The 19,047-nt window shown below is 38.8% G+C and overlaps 1 protein-coding gene across 1 annotated transcript; it reads left to right on the forward strand.

The window, feature by feature from the left end:
* Nucleotides 1-7,484: 7,484 nt before the first annotated feature.
* On the forward strand, nucleotides 7,485-8,427 carry LOC101680707 (olfactory receptor 1E5-like; the record flags this gene model as incomplete). The annotated part of the gene is made up of 1 exon (XM_004782110.2): nucleotides 7,485-8,427. A coding segment is annotated over one exon (943 nt), but the record flags the coding sequence as incomplete, so codon positions are not given.
* Between the last annotated feature and the right edge of the window lie 10,620 nt (nucleotides 8,428-19,047).

The following is a 19,047-nucleotide window of genomic DNA, read 5'->3' on the forward strand; positions in this document are numbered from 1 at the left end:
TTATGCTGAAAATCAAAAATAAATTTAAAAAAAAAACTAAAAAAATAAATTACAAAATAAATTTAAAAAATAAAATCAAAATAAAATTCCTGCTGGATTTAAATATGAGAGATTACTTCTGGATTTTCAGCTCTGTTCCATTGGTCTAAATTCATTTTTCATTCCTATATCATACTATCCTGATTACTGATGCCTTTGTAAGGAAGTTTGAAATCAGGACCTATGGATCCTGACACTATGTTTCTATTTCATCTGAGAATATTTTGTTAGTTGGGATCCCTTTAATTTCCATATATAGTTTAAAAATCAGCTTGGTCAATTTCTATAAAGAAACAGCTGGGATTTTGGTATTATTATTTTGGACTATACAGATCAGTTTTGGAAAGTATTGTCATCTTGACAATATGAACTCAAGCCTTGAACATGGGGATGTATTTCCATTTGTTACATGTTTATTTATTTCTTTCAACAATATATTTTGTTGGTATTAGATAATGAATTTTCTCACTTATTTTGATGAATTTATTCTTAAATATGCTATTCTTTTTTATCCATTATAAGTAGAAATTGGTTTCTTTTCTTGTTGTTGTTACGTTAGTCCCCATACAGTACGTCATTAGTTTTAAGATTTAGTATTTCAAGATTTCATTGTTTTACGTGTAACACCCAGTGCTCCATGCATACGTGCCCTCCTTAATACCATCACCAGGCCAACCCCATCCGTCCATCCCACCTCCCTCTAGAACCCTCAGTTTGTTTCTCAGAGTCCACAGTCTCTCATGGTTCTTCTCCCCCTCCAGATTCTGGAACTCCTTCATTTTCCCTTCCTTCTCCTACTGTCCTCCATGCTATTCCTTATGTTCCACAAGTCACTGGAACCATACTATAATTTCACTTTTTCTCTGCTTGACTTATTTCACTCAGCCAAAATCTCCTTCAGTGCCCATCCATGTGAATGATGAAAAACTTGGGTATTTATCATTTCTGATGGCTTGAGTATATTCCATTACTCATTAATGGACCATGTCTTCGTTATGCATTCCCCTATTGGAGGACATCTTGGCTCTTTCCACTGATTTGGCCTATTATGGACATTGCTGCTATGAACACTGGGGTTACATATGACCCTAGAACTGTTTCCCCTAATTCTCATTTCAGATTGTTCCTTGATAGTGTATTAGAAATCAATTTTTGTATATTGACCCTTGTATTTTTGCATAATATTTGAACCTACTTATTCATTTAATAATTTCTTTTTTGATTCCTTAGTATCTTCTTACAGTTGGGCCACTGAACAATGCAGATGTTAGGGACACTGACCTCTACCACGCAGTCGAAAATCCCTGTATAACTTTTGACTCCCTCTAAACTTTACTAAGAGCCGACTATTAGAAGACTTAACAGTAACATAAACAGTCAAGTAACCATATTTGTATGTTCCATGATTATATACTGGGTATTCTTACAAACAAAGAAGGCTAGAGAGAAGAAAAAATTTTATAAGAAAAAAAATTTTTACATTAAATTCTCAGGAATTATAAAATATTAGATCAATAATACACATGTAATAAAACTAATTAATGACAATGTAACAAAAAATAAAGCCGAAATGATAAGGAATAATAAATACTATAGCATAATCATTTAAATCAATAGAGAAAAATCAAGAAAAAGACAAAAAGTAATTTAAAATTAGGTGATTGGATTAAAAAATGCACTTGTTTGGTGATGAGTACTAGGTGATGTATAGAAAGTGTTGAATCACTATATTGTACACCTGAAACTAATATTATGCTGTATTTTAACTAAGTGGAATTTAAATAAATCCTTACAAAATGAAAAAAAAAAAAAAAAGAAAGTCATAAGGAAGAGAAAATACATTAGCACTACTGTCCTGTATTTATTTTTTGAAAATCTTTCCACATATAAGTGGACCCCGTGCAGCTCAAACTTGAGTTGTTCAAGCTCTTAACTATAATATACAGAAATCATCAGAAAATAAATAGAGTTTTGTTCCTTCCTTTCCAGCCTAGATGTCTTTATTTTATTTTATTTTATTTTATTTTATTTTTATTTTTATTTTATTTTTTGCTGACTGCCCTGGCCAGAACCTCCAGCAAAACGTTCTTGACTAGAAGTGATATTGTTACTGAACTTAAAGGGGAAGCCAAGATAGAGGTCATGGTTGCACAATACTGTAAATATACCTTAATGCCACTGTGCTTGCTTCGGCAGCACATATATTAAAATTGGAATATACTTAATGCCACTGACTTGTGCATGTTAAAATGGTTAAAAATGGTAAAATTTATGTAAATGTTATGTGTATTTTAGCACATTTAAAAATAATCAAACAATGCAATTTATCTCCTAAGCAAAATAAAGGATTAATGAAAAAAAAATCATATGAATCTCAGAACAAAAAAATAAAATTGGAGAAGAACTATTTGGAAAATAACAGAGACAAGTTATTTAGAGTTAAATATTAATGACTTCAAGGGTCAAGGGTCAAGTTCAAGGTCTAGAGAGTAATGAAAAGGAAAGAAATGAAAAGCTCGCACATCTACAGGTTTTAATAAATTTTAAAAGAATTTCAAAGTCAGAGAGAAGTTTTGAGACAAAGGGGAGTTTGCCTGCAGTAATCATACTCATATCAGATTCCTTAACAGCCATACTGGATGTCCCCAAAAAAAAGCAATGAAATATTTTTTTTTTAATTTTTTATTTTTATAAACATATATTTTTATCCCCAGGGGTACAGGTCTGTGAATCACCAGGTTTACACACTTCACAGCACTCACCAAATCACATACCCTCCCCAATGTCCATAATCCCACCCCCTTCTCCCAAACCCCCCTCCCCCCGGCAACCCTCAGTTTGTTTTGTGAGATTAAGAGTCCACTTATGGTTTTGGTCTCCCTCCCAATCCCATCTTGTTTCATTTTATTCTTCTACCCACTTAAGCCTCCATGTTGCATCACCACTTCCTCATATCAGGGAGATCATATGATAGTTGTCTTTCTCTGCTTGACTTATTTCGCTAAGCATGATTACCTCTAGTTCCATCCATGTTGTTGCAAAGGGCAAGATTTTCATTTCTTTTGATGGCTGCATAGTATTCCATTGTGTATATATACCACATCTTCTTGATCCATTCATCTGTTGATGGACATCTAGGTTTCTTTCCATAGTTTGGCTATTGTGGGACATTGCTGCTATAAAACATTCGGGTGCATGTGTCCCTTTGGATCACTACATTTGTATCTTTAGGGTAAATACCCAATAGTTGCAATTGCTGGGTCATAGGGCAGTTCTATTTTTAATGCATAAAAAGAATATAGCTTTAAAATCAATAATTTGTATCCAGCAAAGTTGTCACTCAAATGTGAAAACATATTACAAATATTCTTATATATCTAAATAAAGATAAGTCATGTATTTGCATAAAGCTTCAGAAGGTTTGCCTCACTGAAACTTGTGAAGGAAACACTCAAATTAAAAGATAAACATTTTAAGGAATCGTTGAATACTACATCAAAAACTAATAATGTATTATATGCTAGCTAACTGAACATAATAAAAAAAAGAGTAAAATATTTTTTTAAGTATTTATTTATTTATTTTAGAGAGAAAGAGAGCATGTGTGAATATGTGGGTTGGGGAAAGAATCCTTAAGAAGGCTCCTGGCTGACTGGGGAGCCTGATGCAGGGCTGGATCCCAGGACCCTGAGATCAGGACCTGAGGTGAAATCCAGAGTCAGCCGCTTAACAAACTGAGCCACCCAGGCACCTTAAAGGACAGACATTTTTAGGAAATGCTGCAAGATAAATGGAAATTAAAGATGGCTAACCATCTTGATAAAATTTGGGGGTTTTTTTAAAGGCTTAAACTAAAGGAAAAATGAAAAAGTATATCCATTACAAATCAGAATTAAAGTTCCTACAAATCAGTATCAGAAGACAATCAACCCAGTAAAAATGGGCAGACTTTTCATAAAAGAAGATATGAGAATGGCTGATCAGCACAAGAAAATGTGCTCTGGATCATTAAAGACTGGGGAAATGTGAAATAAAAGCACAAAGAACTACAACTTCACATACTTAGGATGGCAAAAATGTGAACTCGGAGATTTCTATTTGAGAGAATATTTTGTTTTCTGACTTACTTACCTGAGAAAAGTCCAGAAAGGATAAGTGAACTTTCCAAAGCCACAGAGCAGTTCATTTAGAGTTTGGGGACTGGGCAACAGACCAAGGTTTTTCCCGCAGTGAATACTTCAGAGACCGGTGTTCCCAGATGTTTCTGCAACTTACAGCAGGGAGCTCTGGGGATTGCTCCAGAAACCACAGGGAGATATCTAGCTTCTTTTTTTTTCCCCCACATTTCTAGTCAGTTTGGCTGACTCAGGATCTAAGATGGCCCACTCTCATTTCTCCATCTTTGGAGGAGATGAGGGTTCCACGTCCCAAGGAGTCCTTTTATGCCTTAAATATAGGGGAAGATGCTGTCTTTTCATCTGGTCATCAAATATGGTTTTTCCACTCTTGACAAGTGAGAACCCAGAGCAGAAGAGTCAAATCTCTACCATAATGTGAAAAAAAATGAGGAGCTCTTCTGGGCCCAACTCAGAACTGACAGTAAGTCATTGGCCATGCATCCCCCTTCCCTGTCAGTCAAGAGAAGCAGAATGGTCCTTTGGAAATTGTTTCAGGAATCCTGTTTTTTGGTATCAGTTGTAGTACTGAACTTGGACAGATTACAGAAGTTCTTGGAGATTCTGTTTACTCATTCATAAAATAAGAGGTGGTGGGTATTAAGGAGGGCACGTATTGCATGGAGCATTGGGTGTGGTGTGCAAAAACAATGAATACTGTTATGCTGAAAAGAAGATATATAGATATAGATATAGATATAGATATAGATATGGATATTAAGCCATCTTATATATGTTGTATAAGATGGCTTAATATCCATCAGTCCCTAAAGGATGGAGTGGCAGGGTAGCCTTGATCCAGAGGTCTACTTCACTGGGCTATGAATTTAACCCTCTAGTCCCTGAAACTACATTCCTGAAACTTCCACATATTCCTGAAAGGGACTTGATATGTGGATGGAACATGACAGGTCGGATTGACTGTTTTCAAATATGGAAAAGCAAAGCGATTCAGGGGAACATTTCTTAGCACTCGGAAGGGGTACAAAGGAGCAGATTCAGACCTATGAGAAGATACATTCCTACTAAATTGGAATTCCAAGCATCCATTTTCTCTGCATTTTTAAATTAAAACCCAACAATATTTAGTTTTAAATGTAAAATATAAAACAAACCACACATTCAGTGCTTGGGAAGAAACACAACCAATTAGACTTACTAATTCAACATTCAAATACTTTAAACATTTTCCCCCATTGTATTAGAATGTATGCTAGGCAACCTAAGTTTTTCATACACCTCTTCCAGTAACTGTAATTTACTTAAAGTATAAAAGCCGATGCTGGTACCTAAATGATAATATCACACAGTTTCATCATAGCTTAAAAAGCCATCTTACTGCCCATCCATCCACTACCTTATTCAATAGTACATGCGAAGCGCATACATAAAAAGAAACAAAATGAAGAAAAATGAGTCTCTGGCACCGAGGGAGACACCTCAGTGTCTCCCCTAATGGGGATAAGCAACTAATTATAAGGCAATATGTCAAGTGTTCCAGCAAAACTCAAATACAGAGCTGTGGGAGCAAAGAGGGTAAAAGCAATGGATTCCAAAAGGAGAATATGAAGTATTGTCCAGTGTTGACACCCAAGCTCTTGCCAGGTGGAGAGGAGGAGGAAGCATCCAGGAAGGTGAAAGGGCTAAATACCAAAGTCACGCAGGCAAGACACAGGAGTTGTCTGAGGACTGTTAGTGGTTTCATAGGCAAGACTGGTGTGGTGTAACAGGGAAGTCTCACTGGACAGAAAGATGGAAACAGACTCAAGAAGGGCTAATAATGTCATGATAAGAAAGAGCCTAGATGTTTTTCTGATGGTGAGAAGGAGACTCACAACAGCTTATGACATCAATTCAAGTTATCTTTCTTCATGGGGGGGGGACCAAAGTTTGACAGTTTCAATGAATTATTCAAAGCCATATTACAATGTTTGATAAAGAAGGTGAGTCAAGGGGTGCTTGGGTGGCTCAGTGGATTAAGCCTCTGCCTTTGGCTGGGGTCATGATCTCAGGATCCTGGGATCAAGCACCACATCGGGCTCTCTGCTCAGCAGGGAGCTGTCTTCCCCCTCTCTCTCTGCCTGCCTCTCTGCCTACTTGTGATCTCTGTCAAATAAATAATTTTTTAAAAAATCTAAAAAAAAGAGGGGGAAGGTGAGTCAAAATTTTCTGAATACAAACTAAATTTTTCCCTTTATGTTATGCAACCTAGATACTCTGCTTGGAGACAAATAGATGAGCCTCATGTAGTGGTTTTAAGTATATAGATATAGTAGAGATTCGATTCTGTGAAATACAGGAAATGCTCCCATGTGGTGTGGATCTCATCCAAGCACTGGGTTAAACTGAAATGGACTGACTCACATCAATCACACTCACAAGAGACTGATGCATAAGCCAAAAACTCCATTAATTTCATTTGCCATGAGAACTGTAACTGCCAAATTGGATATTTACATTCTCTAAGGCAAAAGATGTATGAATTAATGTGACTGAAATCATCATTTTACAATGTATACTTATATTAAAACATCACACTGTATACTTTGCATATATACAGTTTTTTTTAAAAGATTTATTTATTTATTTAACAGAAATCACAAGGAGGCAGAGAGGCAGGTAGAGAGAGAGAGGAGGAAGCAAGCTCCCGGTTGAGCAGAGAGCCCGACGCAGGGCTCGATCCCAGGACCCTGAGATCATGACCTGAGCCAAAGGCAGAGGCTTTAACCCACTGAGCCACCCAGGCGCCCCCCACATGATGTTTCTAATAGGAATATGAAATACTTCCCACACAGCATTATTTTACTTTTTTGTTACTTATCATAAAAATTTCTTTCATATAAACTATGGAGTGTTATGCCTCCATCAGAAAGGATGAATACCCAACTTTTGTAGTAACATGGATGGGACTGGAAGAGATTATGCTGAGTGAAATAAGTCAAGCAGAGAGAGTCAATTATTATATGGTTTCACTTATTTGTGGAGCATAACAAATAGCATGGAGGACATGGGGAGATAGAGAGGAGAAGGGAGTTGGGGGAAATTGGAAGGGGAGGTGAACCATAAGAGACTATGGTCTCTGAAAAACAATCTGAGCGTTTTGAAGGGGCAGGGCGTGGGAGGTCGGGGTACCAGGTGGTGGGTATTATAGAGGGCACGGATTGCATGGAGCACTGGGTGTGGTGCAAAAATAATGAATACTGTTATGCTGAAAATAAAAAATAAATTAAAAAAAAATAAAAACAACAACAACAAATTTCTTTCATACAGAATTCCAGACGTGGACAGAAGAAATCAGACCAGCATCTATGAATTTCTTCTCATGGGACTCTCTGAGCAGCCAGAGCAGCAGCCTCTCCTGTTCGGGCTTTTCCTGGGCATGTACCTGGTCACCATTCTGGGGAACCTGCTCATCATCCTGGCCATAGTTTCTGACCAGCACCTCCACAACCCTATGTACCTCTTCCTGGCTAATCTTTCCTTTTCTGACATTGGTTTCATCTCCACAATAATTCCCAAGATGCTAGATAATATTCGCTCAGGAAGTAAACTGATTTCTTATGGTGGGTGTCTGACACAGCTTTATTTCTTTGGCCTATTTGCAGATCTAGACAACTTTCTCCTGGCTGTGATGGCATTTGACCGCTATGTGGCCATCAGCCACCCCCTCCATTATGCCATGACCATGAACTCCCAACGGTGTATCCTGTTGGTGGCTGGGTCATGGATGGTCACTACCTTCCATGCCCTAGTGCATACCCTCCTGGTAATGAGGCTTTCTTTCTGTGGCCCCAATATCATCCCCCATTTCTTCTGTGATCTGGTCCCACTCCTGAATCTGGCCTGCTCCAGTACTTATGTTAATGACCTGGTGCTCATCCTTGTGGCAGGAACACTGCTAATTGGACCCTTCATCTGCATCCTTACATCTTACTTTTATATTGCTTTGGCCATCCTAAGAATCAATTCCACAAAGGGTAAGCAAAAGGCCTTCTCCAACTGCACCTCCCACCTCTCTGTGGTCTCTCTGTTTTATAGCACAGCTATTGGGGTCTATTTATGTCCTCCATCATCCCCCTCAGGTGGAAAAGACAGAGTCTTCTCAATAATGTACACAGTGGTGACCCCCATGCTGAACCCCTTCATCTATAGCCTAAGAAACAGGGATATGAAGGGGGCTCTGGGAAAACTACTCAGAAGAAAAACACTCTAATGTTCTTTCCCAGGACCTTGTGGTCCTGACTCCAAGACTCAGATCTGGGAGTTGAAATTGGCCTCCTGATGACCTAACCACTGAAGCTTCCCTGAACATGTGACTTCTTTTTTCTTATGTTTGTATTACAAAGTACAGATTGACATCTAAGGACAGGGAGGGACAAGTGATAACAGTAACCTCAGATTGTCTCTGTGAAATGCCCATGCTCTGAGTAGTTTACTATCCCCTCTCAAAATGGCTCTTGTTACTTTTACTGGTCTCAAGCCAAAGCCTGGGGGCTTGTATACATATAAAACAACAATGAAAGTAAAAATTTTTGTTTGGGTCAAGTTATAACAGAACTGTGGAAGATGTCATTGGCCCAAGAATATAGGATTCATCATGTCTGGTAGCAAGAAGCACAAAGGAAGTAACCTGATACTTCATATTTAAATAGGCAGTGTTCTATTGAAACATCAGAATGGGGCATAGTTTAAGCCCTGGGTTCCAGGGTTGGCTTTGCCAGAAATGAACTGTGTGACAGCTGGATAATCACTTGATTGCCTCTGAGCCTTGGTTTCCTGAAACATTTATAAAATAGAGTGACTGAATTATGTTAGTCAAAACCCTATATGCATATACCCCAGTTCCAATAATATTTAGTGTTATGGTGACAAGAACTAAAGACTTGAAGTCAGAAGTTACAAATCAAGACCAAAAGCCTTCCACTCTCACACTATGTAATTTGGGGAACATTCTTCCTTTCTGAGGTCTGGTTTCTTTATCTGTAAAATTGGAAAAACAACTACATCATAAGAGTAATAAATAATAAGAAACATATAAGCTTACTTGGGTCACAGTAAGTGCTCCACAAATGTTTATGGAATCCAGATCTTAAGTTCTGTTATTTATCTTAATTAATCTTAGGAATTCCCTTCTCTCTATTGGGAAAACCCTCAATCACTCCCTCTCTGGAAGCCCTGTCTCCAGTCTTCTTATTTATTTATGAAGGCTCTTCTACATGATTTCTCTCTCTGGTAAATATTTTGGAGGTCTCTGAATATGGAGGTAGAAACTGTGTTAAGGAGAATTCTTCCAATGATTATTTAATTCCTCCATATTCACTTCACATGGGTCACCAATGGTTGACTCAATGTAGGTAGAAGAGTGTGCTAGTGTTGGGAGGAATATTTTGTCACCCAGCTTGACTTGTACCTGCGAGTGGATGAGATTTATTTAATCTAACAACTGCCCTAGTTTGCTACCTTACTCATTCTGTCCCAGAACAGAAATTTGTGCACACTCAGCCCAGGCCAATCCTGTTTCTTACTGAGAACCAACCTGTTCACAGGGACATGTGCTCTGCTATGTATCTCCAAGGGTAAAGTGGCCACTCATATACTCCTGAGAATCCTCCCAAATCCAGCAATAGTCGCTTCTGGGGTTGGTCAGGAAAATATTTAGGTTCTCACTTCAAGTCATGTCTCTAACTTAGACTTCATCAGGAGTAAAGTGGCGATATAGCCCCTGTCTTCTGTGTGTCCTTTTCTTATTCAGTAGTTGATTGAGAACTCAACTGGGAAAGTGGGTGCTGTTTCTTGAGCTCCCTCAAACACCCCCAACAATCTGAAAATCATAGCCTCAGCACATATCTAGAGTCTCAGAGACTCTAGAGTAAGTTATTTAACATTTCCGAGTCACCTTGTATGTAATAATGAGGTAAAAAACTAAGTTTTAATAATATTGATAAATGGTAAATAACTGAATGGCTATAACTGAAGTGCTTCTCATGATCCCTGACATGTAGAAGGGACTCAGAAAATAACCACAACCCTTGTATAGCTGCTGTTGTTTTCAAAGTTGCTCTTCTCATTATTGTAGGTCTTGTGAGCCTGACCCCTCCCTGCTGAGTAATCATGAAGCCAACAGAATCATATGCTTTTTAATGGTTGTAGTTGTTCACATTTACCAAAAATAAGACACACAGAATTTGGCAAGCATATTTTAGGCCATTTTATTGCCAAATAGCATTCACCATCAAATGAGAGATTTGAAATGTCCTGGCCCAGTGCTTATGAAGAGAGGTAGGCCTTTTACAAGGTGTTTTAAAGCCATAATATTGGAATCTATCTTGGTTTGGGTTCACTTAGAAACAGGTTCTGAGGCAAGAATTTGAATATAAGCAGTTCTTTTGGGAGGTGATCCTAGGAAACACCAGGAGGAAATGGGGAACGAAGACAGTAGAGGAAAGGTAGACAATACAGGGACACTACCACATGAGTTACCACCGTGCCTAGTTGGCCCTTACTATGGCTGGGGAACTCTGGAGCCAGTACAGAACACATACTTCTAAACTACCCCACCCAACTCCCACCAGCTGAGACTGAAGGCTTTCCCAGGGAGCATTAATTCCTCAGCACTTCTTCTCTGCTATGCATGTCTATCTGGAACTCATGGGATACCCTGGGACACCTCCAGCAGCCAGAAATAGCTTTCAGACAGATGGATATGCTGGTATCTGAAAGTATGTGGGGTAAATCCATACATCCTGTCAGTATCAGGACAATGATAAGACTTGAGGGTACATGGATGAGGCAACAAGAGCATTTACTACTGTTTACCCCTCGCACTGCTCAGACCCTCTTGCCCCCCATATTAAGTCCACTATACCTTGTCACTGCTTCTTTAAAGTGGTGGCTGAGGGCCATGTTCCTTTTTAAAAAAAGATAATAGGAGGGTTAGTAGGACAAGCTGTAGTCCCCACTGCAGCAGTTTGCCTCAAGATTAGAGTTAACATGTCATCTCCTCCACCAGATCTCCCTTCTATATGTTCAGAGCTTCTGCTGTTCTGGGTTGGTTGTCCAATGGCGTCTTTGAGGTCTGACTTCAGGTGCTCTGACTCTACTGGCCATGCCCTTCCTTGTTATCTGCGCTTGGTGCAGGTCTCTGTTGTTGCAGAACATTATTACAATTTTAAATGTCTTCGTACACATCACTGGGCTATTAAGGAGGGCATGTATTGCATGGAGCACTGGGTATTACACACAAAAAATGAATCATGGAGCACTCCATCAAGAACTAATGATGTACTGTATGGTGACTAACATAACATGATAGAAAAGTTATTTAAAAAAGAAAAAAATAAAGGTCTTTGTAACTATCCTACAGAAGGAATCTGTGGATTGAAGTGGATCTAAATTCCAGTAATGCTGGGGGCCTCCCAATTAAAATATTTGTTTCTCTTATCTTCCCTGTATAAATTACATCCTCCCTAAGCATTTCAAGCAGAGGTTGTGTGGAGAAGAGACCTCCGGCAGCCTCAGACGAGTGTCACAAACACAGGAGCCTTATTACCAATTATGTCGTATTGTTCATAGAATTCATCTAACAACATTCACTCTTAGCGATGCCCTGCTTTCTTCTATAATATTTACATTATCATCCTGAAACTCTGTACCTGGGCTATATCCCTGCATTTTTCTTCTATAATATTTACTTTATCACTCTGGACCTCATTACCTGTGCTATATCATAGCTTTGGATCCTCAGGGAACAATCAGAATCAGGGTTCCCCGCCTACAGTACCCATTACAGGTCTAACTCATTCCATCCATTCATGGGAGCACCTGCTGGTGTCCCAGTAAATCCCACAAGTTCCAAACATATACCTCCTTGCCCTTGTTAAACAGCAGCAATCTTATCTCATTGTAATAATTTGGATCAAGCACTGCTATAGTCTGAACGTTTTTATCTCCCTCAAAATTCTTTCTGCCTAAAATGCTTTCTCCTCCTCCTCTTCTCCCTAACACTCACTCATTCCTTAGATCTCAGCTGAAGCATCATTTCCTCAGGAAGGGTAGGTTAGATCTTTGTGATTTACATTTTCCAAACTCCCTGTGTTTCTCTTTCAATGCACTTTTCTCAACGATATTTAACAAGTAATTGCCTAAGAAACTACTTTACTTATTCTTCCATTCATTCTACAAATATGTACGAAGTTCCTAATAGGTGCCTAACACTTGCTATTGGGGCTACTATGAAGAAAAAAATACATCTTGCCCCTGACTTCATAGAGCCTGTAGTCTAGTGCACAACATCTCTTATGATTTACTGTAAATTCTATGAAAGGAGGAGCTCTGTCTTAAACACTACCATACCCCATAGGATTTAGCTAAATAAAAGAATGAAGAAATTAATATGGAAATTAATGATTAAGTGAATGAGTTCTATTTGGAATATTTAAATTTTTTTGAAATTTTTAAAAATTTATTTTAATTTCTAACTTTTGTTTTTACTGTTTGATGATTTCTCACAAGGCAAAACCCTAAGTATCTACCACCTGTTGAGGAAATAGATCATTGCCAGCTTTCCAGAAACTGTCTGTGTACCTCTGTGAAATTGCAGCTCCTCTCTTCCCTATGAAAGTACCACTATTCCTATTTTTTTTTATTTTATTTTTTCAGTGTTCCAGGATTCATTGTTTATGCACCACACCCAGTGCTCCATGCAATACGTGCCCTCCTTAGTACGCACTATTCCTACTTTTATGCTAATTACTTATTTGATTTCTCTTTTAATTTTATGACATATACATCTGTGCCCAAATGGTGTAATTTAATTTTCCCCATTTAAGTTTTTTTATTGTTTATTTTTCCAGTTTTATTGAAATACTATGGACCTGTAATATTGTGTAAGTTTAAGGTGTAGAATTTGGTGGCTTGGTATACATATATATTGTGAAATGATTACCACAATAAAGTTAGCTTACACATCCATTGTCTCAGTTACCATGTGTGTGTGTGTGTGTGTGTGTGTGTGGTGAGAACATTTAAGATCTATGCTCTTAGCAACCTTAAAATATATAAGAGTATTGTTAGCTACAGTCACGACATTGTACACTACATCCCTACAACTTACTCATCTGAATAACTAGAAGGATATACTTTCAACTAACCTCTCCCCATTAACCCACTTCTCATTCCAGCTCCTGGAAATCACCTTCTACTCTTGGTTTCTATGAGTTTGGCTTTTTCGACATATAAGCAAGATCATATAGTATTTGTCTTCTCTACCTGACTGTTCACTCAGCATAATAGCCCCAAACTTTATCCATGTTGTCACAAATGAACCTTCTTTTGTATGGCTGAGTAATATTCCATTGGGTGTTTATATACCACATTTTTTTTACCCATTCATTTGTCAACAGCACTTATGTTGTTTGCATATCTTGGCTATGATGACTAATGCCACAATGAACATGGGAGTAGCTCATTTGGTCACTGGGAGGAATAAATGACATAAAAGCATTTGAGCACTTTAAACAGAATGTCTGACTCATAGTAAACACTCAACATATGTAACCTATTATGATTGCCAACTATGTGCCTTCAACAACATCTGCGTCTATGTGAGTTTAAGATGTTTGGGCAGCAGACGGACATAAGAGTTGATAGGAATGGTCCATTTCTCTTTCTTTCTAGGGAAATGAATGATTTGTGTTCCCAGACTGAAGAGAGCATAAGTAAAAGGGAAAATATCCATCCAAGCCGCATACTGAGAACAGAGAGTTATGAGTCAGATCAGGAAGGAAAACATAACAGAATATTTCTTAAGCACATTATAACCCCTGCAAAGTCATAATAAAAACACAACCATCACAGAGAAAAAAATGGTGAAGGATTTCTTTGGAAAATTCAGAAAGGGAAATATAAAAATGGTCAAAAATACAAAAAAAAAGTTTCCTTCAACTAGGAAAAAAAGTAAAATGATAATAAGGGATTGTGGGGTGTTTTTGATTTTGTTTTTGTTTTCTGTCATCAGACTGAGAGACAGAAAAAAGTTGGCAAACAGTGCTGTTAGGTTGTGTGGAAAAGGACACTCTCATATGCTCTTTTTAAAATATTTTTTAATTTATTTTCAGTGTAACAGTATTCATTGTTTTTGCAGCACACCCAGTAATTTGACTCCAATTTTTTGTAGGATAATCTGGTGCTGCCACCTGAAATTAAAAATGCATATATACCACAGAGTCTCCTAGAGAGAGGTCATCTGCATGGCTCTTACTTAATAAACAAGACAAGGATGCCCATTTTCACCACTCTTGTTCAACATAGTATTAGAAGTCCTAGCAACAGCAATCAGACAACAAAGAGAAATAAAAGGTATCCAAATTGGCAAGGAAGAAGTCAAACTCTCTCTCTTCACAGATGACATGATTCTTTATATGGAAATCCCAAAAGACTCCACCCCCAAACTACTAGCACTCATACAGCAATTGAGCAACATGGCAGGATACAAAGTCAATGTGCAGAAATCAGTGGCTTTCTTATACACTAACAATGAAAATACAGAAAGGGAAATTAGAGAATCAATTCCATTTACTATAGCACCAAGAACCATAAGATACCTGGGAATAAACCTAACCAAAGAGGTAAAGGATCTGTACTCAAGGAACTACAGAACACTCATGAAAGAAATTGAAGAAGACACAAATAGATGGAAGACCATTCCATGCTCTTGGATCATAAGAATAAACATTGTTAAAATGTCTATACTGCCTAGAGCAATCTATACTTTTAATGCCATTCTGATCAAAATTCCACCAGTATTCTTCAAAGAGCGGGAGCAAATAATCCTAAAATTTGTATGGACCCCGAATCGCTAAGGAAATGTTGAAAAAACAAAAGTAAAGTTGGGGGGGCATCACCTTACCTGATTTCAAGCTTTATTACAAAGCTGTGATCACCAAGACAGCATGGTACTGGCATAAAAACAGACACATAGACCAGTGGAACAGAGTAGAGAGCCCAGATATGGACCCTCAACTCTATGGGCAAATAATCTTCGACAAAACAGGAAAAAATATACAGTGGAAAAAAGACAGTCTCTTCAATAAATGGTGCTGGGAAAACTGGACAGCTATATATAGAAGAATGAAACTCGACCATTCTTTTACACCGTACACAAAGATAAACTCAAAATGGATAAAAGACCTCAATGTGAGACAGGAAATCATCAGAATCCTAGAGGAGAACATAGGCAGTAATCTCTTCGATATCAGCCATAGCAACTTCTTTCAAGATATGTCTCCAAAGGCAAAGGAAACAAAAGAGAAAATAAACTTTTGGGACTTCATCAAAATCAAAAGCTTCTGCACAGCAAAGGAAACAGTCAAGAAAACAAAGAGGCAACCCACGGAATGGGAGAAGATATTTGCAAATGACAGTACAGACAAAAGGTTGATATCCAGGATTGATAATGAACTCCTCAAACTCAACACACATGAAAAGGGCAAACATATCAAAAAATGGGAAGAAGATATGAAGAGACACTTCTCCAATCAAGACATACAAATGGCTATCAGACACATGAAAAAATGTTCACCATCATTAGCCCTCAGGGAGATTCAAATTAAAACTTCATTGAGATATCACCTTACACCAGTTAGAATGGCCAAAATTAACAAAACAGGAAACAATATGTGTTGGAGAGGATGTGGAGAAAGGGGAACCCTCTTCCACTGTTGGTGGGAATGCAAGTTGGTGCAGCTACTTTGGAGAACAGTGTGGAGATTCCTGAGGAAATTAAAAATAGAGCTTCCCTATGACCCTGCCATTGCACTCCTGGGTATTTACCCCAAGGATACAGATGTCGTGAAAAGAAGGGCCATCTGTACCCCAATGTTTATAGCAGCAATGGCCACAGTCGCCAAACTATGGAAAGAACCAAGATGCCCTTCAACGGATGAATGGATAAGGAAGATGTGGTCCATATACACTATGGAGTATTATGCCTTCATCAGAAAGGATGAATACCCAACTTTTGTAGCAACATGGACGGGACTGGAAGAGATTATGCTGAGTGAAATCAGTCAAGCAGAGAGAGTCAATTATCATATGGTTTCACTTATTTGTGGAGCATAACAAATATCATGGAGGACAAGGGGTGTTAGAGAGGAGAAGGGAGTTGGGGTAAATTGGAAGGGGGAAGTGAATCATGATAGACTATGGACTCTGAAAAACAATCTGAGGGGTTTGAAGTGGCGGGGGGGTGGAGGTTGGGGTACCAGGTGGTGGGTATTATAGAGGGCACGGATTGCATGGGGCACTGGGTGTGGTGAAAAAATAATAAATACTGTTTTTCTGAAAATAAATTAAAAATTTTAAAAATTTTAAAAAATAAACATCAAGCTACAGGAAAGTAAAAAAAAATGCACATATACTTTCATAAAGCATTTCCATTCCTAGAAAAATATGTGCAAACAAAGATATCTGTAAAAGAATATCCATATAGCATTGCTTTTGTGATAGCCCGCCCCCAAGAAAGGAGATACATCGCATGAGGAATGATGGTCTATAACTTGTGGAACATCCAATAGGCACTAAATACTTTAAAATAACAAGGTAGGTTTTTTTTTAAAGAATTTATTTAGGGACGCCTGGGTGGCTCAGTTGGTTAAGCAGCTGCCTTCGGCTCAGGTCACGATCCCAGGGTCCTGGGATCGAGTCCCACATCGGGCTCCTTGCTCGGCAGGGAGCCTGCTTCTCCCTCTGTCTCTGCCTGCCTCTCTGTCTGCCTGTGCTCGCTCGCTCTCTCTCCCTCTGTCTCTGATAAATAAATAAAATCTTTAAAAAAAAAGAATTTATTTATGTATTTATTTGACAGACAGAGATCACAAGTAGGCAGAGAGGCAGGCAGAGAGAGAGGAAGAAGCGCTCCCCCCTTGAGCAGAGAGCCTGATACAGGGCTTGATCCCAGGACCCTGAGATCATGAACTGAGCCAAAGGCAGAGGCTTTAACCCACTGAGCCACCCAGGTGCCCTATGGGGTAGGTTTGATGGTGACAGAGGAGATCTGTGATATATTGATGAGAGAAACAAAGAAAGCTCCAGAACAAATGGCCCTATTTTTTGTAAAAATAAAATTATACATGTATATTTGTGCATAGAAAAGTGTCTGGGTGAGTCCATGTCAAAAATATGAACAGCGATTACTCCTGGAGAGGAATGGGGAAGATGGGAAACAAGACTCTCACTTTTCACTTGATACGTGTTTCACTGCAAAATATTTTTCACTTCAATGAAATGTAAAAATAACAGGCTACATCTTCAAGGACTTCTTAGAGTCAAATTTTGGAGCACATGACAGAGAACTCCATGTCCAGGATGATCTCCCAAGTCCTGACCACTCTCAGGATCACCTGCCACGCCACAGGAGTCACTAATGCTAATACTGGAAGCACTGCCTCTTGGGTCCCAATCCCCAGGGACGGTCTCAGATTTGGACAATGACACACTTGGGGCTCGGTGCTAGTGAGAACCATGGAGTCATGCAGAAGCATGTGATAAAATCTCCCAGTGCATTTCCTAGGCATGCCTTCCTGCCCCTGACCAGCAGAAGCACCACCATGAGGCTGGCTGCCCTCTCCCTTCAACTCCTTCCCAATGCCTTCCTTTCTGCTATGCTGGGCAACTTCCCGTCTTCCCCGAGTAGATAGCTCTATGCTACTGTCAAAAGAAGACATGACAATACATGCTGCCTGAGGGACGAAGGAAGTGTCCAGCCCAGCCCATTCCAATCCAGTCAGAGGCCCACAAGAAGCTGAGTCTCCTCGCTCAAGACTGCACACACCCACACTGCAATTTCTGAGCCACTCAGGTAATTCCTTCACAGGAATTGCTCTCTGAAATTTCTGGAGGGATAACCATCTTTCTCAAATTGGATCCTTTACACAGTATTGTGCATTTTGTGAAGTCTGTCTTTGACTCCCTTAGTCTTCTTTTTTTTTCTTTTTCTTTCCCTTTATAGTGCCTCTTCCTTATGCCATCCTCAGACATGCTATATATCTTCGTGGACTCTCTCCTCCCTTTATGAAACCTAGCCACAGGGGGGAAAAATAGCCCCAAAACAAAAAACAAACTGAATGTTTTAAATAGTCAAGAGTGTTTCCTTTCAGGGAAATTTTCCTGAGTCAAAGAGAAAATATCTGATGGAATTCCAGAAAGCTTTAGTCACTTTGGGAGGTGTTATGGGTAATCAGGATTGGATGATTCTAAAATGAAACCCTGGACATAGCTGTCAACTTTGTCTTTCTTAAAAACTGACCTGGACTTTTCTTTCCACTTCTGGGAATTAGTGATCAGACTGAAAAACCCAGAGAATAGACTAAGTCATGTTATACAAGTGCCAAGAGCTTCTGTTTATCAAGGTCATTTTTGGAAAGAGAGGCAACTCTGTTATCAGGGAAGTCTGTGGATCTGAGTGCCAGGACTTGTGGGGACCTGTTCTGTGATAGGGAAGCCAAGTTCCTACAGGAATTTAAAACAAACAACTTTGCACTATTTCACAAACTTGTTACAGTGCCTTTAAGTCCACAGTCTCTTGTTTTTGTTTTTGTTTTCTTTACAAAAGCTCTTCTATTGAAAGCAGGGGTTCATCTTCCCATTTATCAGATGAAGAAACAGAGACTCTCAAGAATGAAGTGATTTTCCCAAGACCCCCAAGAAAAGTTTCATGGCAATCTGACACCAGAGCCCAAATCTTACCATTCTTCAATTAAGACTTTTTCACATACCACACTACTTTTTCTCTGTCCACATCTTTATATAAAGATTCTTCTCTAGTAGTTCCCCATTCCTG

Source organism: Mustela putorius, unplaced genomic scaffold, assembly GCF_011764305.1.
Source record: "Mustela putorius furo isolate JIRA1106 unplaced genomic scaffold, ASM1176430v1.1 tig00000744_pilon_pilon_pilon, whole genome shotgun sequence".
Classification (NCBI taxonomy): domain Eukaryota; kingdom Metazoa; phylum Chordata; class Mammalia; order Carnivora; family Mustelidae; genus Mustela; species Mustela putorius.